Genomic DNA, 8,025 nt, shown 5'->3' with positions numbered 1-8,025 from the left:
GCCTTTTTCATAGGGGTCTCACAATCATCTAACCACCGCCTTTTCCATCGGGGTTATATTTTATCACACTCCGCCTTTTCCATCGGAGGTATTTACTTTTCTTCTTACTATTACCCAGTCGTAGATTCTGGTTCTACCGTCCACGCCATTGTCGTGATCTGACGGCCCACCCGTCTTTTACAGTCCCGTTACTGCAGCTACTACGCTTCGACTAACGAGGAGCATGGCTACCGCATGTTTGCGTTGAAAATGAGCTGTATCACCGACGCGGCTCCCACGCTACAATGACCGGGTTGGTAATACCCGATCATCCGGATGAAAGCGGAACTGGTCAGTGGTCATCCAGATGGCTCCCACACTTCGATTGCCAGAGGCGGTGCCACCCGCTTACCCGGATCGAAAACGAACTGGTCCTCCAGGCGGCGGAGATCGGAGTAGTCGTCGTCGCGTTCCGCGTCCGTCGAAAAGAGACTAAATCGCTGTCATGCAGTCGCTATCGTTCTGCAAGTGCATGCATGCTGTTAATCGTCGATGTATATTTTCAGTTAGAGGTTTGTATGCAGTACAGTTATAGGGGAACTGTACCGGTTTTGGCCATGTTCCTAATTTGGCCATTTTTTCGAATAACTCCAAAAGAAAGTAATTCGCGAGGGTTTTATTGGTTCCAACAAGATATATCCCTCACGGTTCAACGCTGCTTTCAACTGATCGATTATTTTGGAAAAAATATTTATTGTTCAGGGTTGGCCAAATTAGGCACTAAGTTGGCCAAAACCGGTGCACTTCCCTATTGCTCTTAAAACTCATATGCAACTGAGCAGTTTTTATTGACAATGTTTTCAAAATTTCATTAGAATGTTTTATATTAATAATATATTTTTTCGTTTTTAATTTTTAAGTACTATAAAAATCGAACTTTATTCACTCTATCTCATATACATACTAGACTTATCAATGCAAACTAAGTGTAGGAGATAATCTTTTCACCTCATACTGCATTCCTTATAACTACTTTCATCTAAAACACCACTATTAATTCTATGCCAATACAGAACTTCGAAAGAAAAAAATCTGACGGACATGTAACAGACGGTAACGAAGATTGAATAAAAATAATAAGTAGAGGAATATGTCACGAATAGAATGCTTAATTGACCTTCCGTCAAACATTTGTATTTGCTAAATCGATTATTTGACATATTTAAGGTCAACTTTTCCAAAGAACACATATATTTTGACGCCTTCGAGTATTTTTAAAATTGAATATAAAAAATCGAAAAAGTGCTGTTTTTCAAGAATGGCCGAATTTTGAACAAACATCGGGTAAATTTTTCAAGTCGGTTCACACGTGTAGCACTTTTTTGGTTTTTGTATTCGATTTTAAAAATAGTTGGAGGCTTCAAAAATATGGGTTGTGTGGGAAAATTGACCTTAAATAAGCCAAAGAATCGACAGAGATGTTATACAATTTTTGACGGGAAAGGTCAATTCATGAGTTGAGTGTTTCCTCGAGTGTATCACTTCTGCGAGAGATGTTTACAATGATATGGAGATACTAATATAAGTAGGAAGAATATTTTAAAGCAAACGGAGGGCAATTTTTGGTGACGATATAAATGGAACGACCTTTCTTCTGTCAAGCTTCCATTCTGAAGAGTGTCAGCGTGGAAACTTATCTCAGGGAAGAAAGAAATTTTGAAAAATACTCGTAATCAATGCAATTATTGAACCAGTCTACAAAAAAGAACGGGTCTTCGGGTTCTTTGTCAAATTGTTCCACCCTGTGGCTGGGCTGCTAGAAGTCGTTTCAGTTTTCGTAGCGTTTCAAGTAGAAGAAACGTCAAACTGACCGAACGCTTGCACTTGCAGCGTGACGAAACATTTCCTTGTTGAGATTATGTGAGGGCAGCGAACGGGTTTAATTTTAGCTGTATCCATATAAGAGTGAGCTCTTGTGAGGGCAATGTTTACATTTTCTATATTAAGTTAGTGAGGTGTTGTCACTCGTGCAATATTCTGGGTTTGTTTTTGTTGTTGTTTACAAAGCAGTTGTTTAGTTTACCATCTAGGAAAAAACGCCGGTATAGTTTGATCCCCGATAAATATCACGAATGATGAAAGAAAATGACCGTAGCAGAATCCATCGACCATCCCAAGATCGATAGTCTACCGCTGAGCGTGGACCCTGTCTCGCTGTTGATGATCGTTGTGGTTGCACTGTTTTGGGGCGCCACCAATCCATTCATCCGGCGGGGCAGTCTTGGCTACAACAATCTGAAATCCGCGACCAAATGGGGCCAGCTGTGGCTGGAGGTAAAGTTTCTTGTTTCACGGTGGCAGTATCTGTTGCCTCTGGCGTTGAATCAACTGGGCAGTGTGGTTTACGTATTCGCGCTGCAGCGTGCCGAACTGTCGCTGGTTGTTCCGATGGCGAACTCGCTGACGTTCGTATTTACGGCTATTACGGCGCGGTTGCTTGGAGAGCAGGGCGCCAGTTGGAGTGAGTATTTATGAAGAGCACGACTGATTTATTCACTTAATAATAACAATTATATTTTTTAGAGACCTACACTGGCATGATGCTGGTAATAGCTGGCACAGGAATTTGTAGCTTAGAGAAAATATTGTCATAATAATGTTGAATTATTGTATGTTAATTAAATAATAAATATTAGTTTCTAAGAGATTAAAGTCGCTAGTTTTCAATATGGTATGATCGTTGAAATTTGTTCATCACTAGTCTACATAATAGCATTAACATGGCATTATCGTAATCATTTCTTTTCGGGACCAAGGATGGAATCCGTAGCAGTTTAGATTTTAATAAAGATATGTAAAACTTAATTTGATTTGATAAAAAATATTTTTTTAAATTATAAATTTCCGATATTGTTTAACTATTTTTGTAAACAATTTCCATCTTAATTTTAGCATGATGTAATTAGTACCGTGAGTTGCGTAGCACTTCTTCAGTGGTGCTGCTCATATTGCAAATCCAGGGATCTTTTTTCGTTGATCTTTTGGCCGTTGGGTCAGGAAAAAACTCTGTATTCAGTCAGTTATGCTGATTGTTCGAGACATTTTGATTAGAAAATTATTAAAATCTTTTTAGTGGAATGAAATAAATAGTATAAGCAACGTTCATTTTCTTCAAATCAAGTCCAGCATTCAGAACAATAAGTATATCACAGATAACAGATATTAAGGCTGGTAGCCGATATGTATCTGAACCTTTGCAATCGCTGGTAAATATAAATGTTTAGAACATTTAAAGGAAGGTGGTTGGTTGTCGGCACTCTTTTGTTTATAGTTCATAACTGGGAGGAAGCTCTCGATAGTATACACATCAAATTAATTATATACTGTCGTCATGCAACAAGAAATAAACAATCAACATAGACCTGAAAAGACTAAATTTATTTTTGCGTGTTATTGTTCCCAAGAAACAATTGTTGTTTGAAGAAATGTCTCTTACAGCTACGCTATTCAGCTGTATGTTTAATTAAGATTGATTTATTGCATTTGATACTACTATACCAACCTTGTTCGCCCAAAAATGGAGAATCTATTCAACAACAGTAGTTCTATAAGCATGTTGAAATAAATGTTTAAGCTATCACCTTGCCTCGATTGTTCAACTGCAAAAACAATAAAAGAGCTACAACAACATTAATTCAACGCTTGTTACTACAAAGCGTATTACCCAAACTAATAAAGCGTTTGTTCAATGTTTTACAAATAAGGCTGTTTGATATACTGTTGATTGTGTAATATAGAAGATTGGAGGAAACTATTATTCAACATTAGTTTGAGAAATAAGGTTGGTTTTGGTGGCTATAATACATCTCAATTGTTGTAAGGAATATCTCAAATAAAGCTTATTACAAGTTTCCACAACAAGCATTTTTTTTTATAAAAATGTTAAAAGAGGACTAATTCTTACGGATAATTTTTATCTTGATATTATTTTATGGCTTTCATGAACTATCGATTTTTCAACTAATTAGTTTATAGAACTGTGACGACTAGAACTGTTACAGCTTTCACAATCTTGAACGATGTGAGGCTGGAACCCAGGACCCTTCGATTGACATCCGCCTGCTCTTCCACTGCTCCATGCAAGGTCATATATATCGACCATGTTAAATGTAGTTATAAATTATTTAATACCAAATTGAACAATTTATTGCACAAACATTGAATAAACAACATTTGAACATGTTTATTAAATAAAATGTACATGGCAATAATATTGTTGAAAACGTTTGCACAGCAACGTTTATACAAATTCAGATAAGCATCGAATGTAGTTGCCCTGATTGCAGTTTAAGAATCGTTGAATAATGAACTCTGAAACAACCTGCTTCCAATAGTTAATCCGTGCGCATCTGTTGCCCATCACTGTCTAAACATCAGCAACAAACAGTGCGGTGCAGTAATAAAAAAATGAGGAAAGGTATCAAAAGTTAATTTATTGTAGATTTCATTCTTGTTGTGTGTTTTTAATTGCACAGGGCCTTTTCTTCTTCTTCTTCAATGGCTCTACATTCCAACTGGAACTTAGCCTGTTTTTCAACTACACCCGATTCTTTTTTACACGGGGATGCGTTCCGTGTAAAAAAGGTTTTAGTTCTAAATTTTAAAATCCGTGTAGAGAATGTTTTATGATTTCTCGTCGAATCATGCAAAATGGAGCAACTTTGCAATAATTTTGAATGGGATTTTTTTACACGGTCCTGTGAAAAAAAACGAGCAATGGGTAATGTTTTCAACATAACCGCGAGTAGACGTAGGACTTGTATAAACGTAACGTATTTACATTTAACTTCTAACTTTTGGATCTATAGAGTTTGATTATAGGTATTGATATTGGAAACGACAACTTCCATGCTGTGTAGAATTATTAGCAATTTGTTTATTCAAAACTTCTGGAAATAAAACTAATAATTAAATACATAATTAGAATTGCTTTGTTTCTAACTATTAAGCCCTTATTTACTCAAGCAAATGTAGGGCATCTATAGATTTCTTATTGATGATAGTATTTGAAGTTTAAAAATTTTATTTATAAAACTTTCAGACTTGGGCAAAATGTGCTATTTTAGGGGAACTGTCCCGTTTTCCAAACAAAGAAATACAGCACAAATTTCGTTGCTTCTTTTTGTCAACATGCGTGCTTACCGCTGAAAAAAAAAATCACAACAATAAGAAACTAGTCAAGGAGCAGTAACCCTACTAAAATAGAGGAGGTACTGCTAATACGTCAACGAAAAATTATTTAATGTTTTGATCCCAAACTCCGAGTCTACGTCAAGTTTAATAATACAATTTCTCAGAAAATGAAAAACAAAAAATAAGATGAAGTTTATTTAAATATTTTTCTGGAAATTATTTTTTACGGACTTTTTTAAAACATTTACATGTAAGACAGCAAAATTTTCTAATCTAAAATGGATATTAACACTATTGCTGATTGTGCATCTTTAATTGCTAATGCCTTCTGCAAACTAATGAAAGTAATTATTTTAATCAATTTTTTATTTTCATCAGCGAACTTATTTTTTTCTATGGAATTAGAACTGTTATAGTATAACCATGTTTCAATGTACGTGTGGTTCAGTAACAAGCACAACTTAACATATGGTCAGTCATATGACATGACTCATACCCATCCTGGGATCATATGGATTATGAAACCCATCACCTGGATGAGCAGACCAAATCTCTCTAATTTTATTCTTCTTCATCCACCACTGCTGCCCTCGCCCTCGCTGCCACAGCCCTCATCGGCCTGTAGCCGTGAACCCCGAGCTATGCGATGGGCGATTGCATCCATCGCAACCGACACCAATGCATCCGACCATCATCAAGCACAGAATGACAAAAAAATGCACCCACTTCTTTTATGCATATTTGCAGACCCACCCACCGGCAGTATGCTGTCGCTGTGTAGGTAAACACAGCGAACGAACGAACGAACGAAACGAAAAATGCGGGAGCAAAAAGCACGTCAGTACGCGCTGCTGTCACAAATTGTAATGACTCGCACACGGCAGGCACTGCTTCTTTTATACACAAAGAAAATCTTCCGGTAGACCCGAACATACCGTGACATACCGCATTCTGATGTCCGTGTTAGGAATGCACGGGATTGGTTACATATGAAATTTTGACTGGCTTTGACAAGAATTGAAATTCTCAGTAGCTAATCGTTAATAATCTTAAGTTTCAATAAAATAGGCAAAATGGTGGAGAGTGTCCAAGTCGATTGATATATAATTCTTAAAAATCCACCGAAAGATAAAGGCGCTAGAAACGTTCAAAATCTTCCCTTCCAGCGTAACGCTCTCGATTTCCAAAAATCTAAATGACACCCAGTATAGTAAAGAAAGACGTAAGTCCTACGTCAAAATCCGTGTAAAAACAGAATCGGGTGTATTCTATTACCATTTCCTCAGTTATTACTTGAAAGCTTTTCTATGCCCGCCATTGCATGAGTATGTATATTGCGTTGCAAGTACAATGGATACACTGTGCCCAGGGAGTCGAGAATGTTTCCGAAAACATCCAAGACCGGACCGAGAATCGAACTCGCGGCCCCACGATTGAATTTCGAGAAGGTTTACAATTTGGTTCTTTATATTGATAAGGTATCGATGTATTGTCTCGCGTTATTCGGTCTGAAATTATGCTTTTTAGTATAATTTTATAGTATTAAGCAAACACAAGCTTAATACCATTCGTAGGATCTGGTACAGCTTTGAGTTTTGCCAATGTCGCTGCATTTTCCACTGTTTTGTGTTGTATTTGTAGCGTCCTACACAACAACTCGCTTTAATTTTCGGTGATATGTACCACTCTTTTTAAACTTTTTGAAAGATTTGTCCGATTTTACAAAAATTCAATGCACAGTGACATCCGCACAGCCAGATACGACATAATTGATTTTGTCAATAATGATGAATCAACAGCAATTATGTTGTGTTGAACAACATTTGAAAGAACATCACTATAAATGAATAAGTAAGTTATTTTAACAGTTATCATACAGTAAACTTATTTCACAATTAATCAACATGTTTGGTTCAAAGGCTTACAATCTAATATAAGACACATTACTTCATTGAATTGTACAACTTCGGCAGCGCTGTTGAATAACAAATTCTAACAAATGTTATTAAGCATCACATGAACATGTTATTCAATATCAACTTGATTACACAAAATAGGATTTATTTTGGTGGAATAAAGAATATTTACAGTGAATAATACAACTGCACTTCACCCTGCCAGGGAAATTTTAGGGCAACATTTGTTAAACTCTTATTTGATGCTTTATTCAAATAACAACAAAACAGAGAACTGATGCAGTGATTTCAATCAGTATAATATTTATTAAACAACTTCTTAAACATGCTTTATTGTTCAACTACCATCGCTTCTATACAACAATTGTTCAACAAGCTTGTTGATTTATGGCTCTGAATTGTTTCTTGGGTTGTTATATTGCCTTCAAAAATTTGCTTGCCGAGAGTTTCGTTTTCGGCTCACACTGACAGATAGGTTTCGGCTCGGCTTGACACACACATTTTTCGTATCTGTCTCTCCCTCCCAGGTTCATAAGTTTCCTGCATTTGCACAAGGTGGTGATATTTTCATACCAATGGAAGCCTATATGCTATAGTAGGGTGGTTCAAAAAATCGATTTTGCTCCACAGTGCTCATCTGATTCTTTACCATGTTCTAAATGTCCTCTGAAAATTTGAGCTCATTTGGAATAAAACTGATTTAGCACAAGCCGTTTCAAGTTTGCATGCAAATTAGTATGGGGAAATTTATTTTTTCATTATACTGTTAATGACGCTTCCCCATCGAGCGCATGTTAAAAGAAAACCTACATAGCTAAAAGGAATACTCAACAGCTTTCACTCAGTGAAAATCGCGTCTTAATTAATCGTTCCAATAATTAGTAATCGAATTTAATCTATACCGTGGTTTTCCGGAGCTAATTGCATAACTCATCAA

The 8,025-nt window shown here is 36.5% G+C and overlaps 1 protein-coding gene across 1 annotated transcript; it reads left to right on the top strand.

Annotated features, from left to right (window-relative positions):
• The first annotated feature begins 1,928 nt into the window (after nt 1-1,928).
• On the top strand, nt 1,929-2,780 carry LOC134224147 (transmembrane protein 234 homolog). The gene is made up of 2 exons (XM_062703416.1): nt 1,929-2,500; nt 2,563-2,780. The coding sequence occupies exons 1-2, from the start codon at nt 2,125-2,127 to the stop codon at nt 2,631-2,633; spliced, it is 447 nt and encodes a 148-aa protein (XP_062559400.1). The 5' UTR covers nt 1,929-2,124; the 3' UTR covers nt 2,634-2,780.
• Nucleotides 2,781-8,025: the final 5,245 nt, after the last annotated feature.

Source organism: Armigeres subalbatus, chromosome 3 (assembly GCF_024139115.2).
Source record: "Armigeres subalbatus isolate Guangzhou_Male chromosome 3, GZ_Asu_2, whole genome shotgun sequence".
NCBI classification, from domain to species: domain Eukaryota; kingdom Metazoa; phylum Arthropoda; class Insecta; order Diptera; family Culicidae; genus Armigeres; species Armigeres subalbatus.
This window is presented reverse-complemented; position numbering and strand designations above follow the sequence as displayed.

What these genes read in the sequence shown, in the direction of transcription:
- LOC134224147 (XM_062703416.1), top strand. Translation starts at nt 2,125, where the DNA reads ATGACCGTAGCAGAATCCATCGACCATCCCAAGATCGATAGTCTACCG. An exon ending in AGAGCAGGGCGCCAGTTGGA is followed by an intron (nt 2,501 to 2,562) that starts GTGAGTATTTAT and finishes TATATTTTTTAG; the next exon opens with AGACCTACACTGGCATGATG.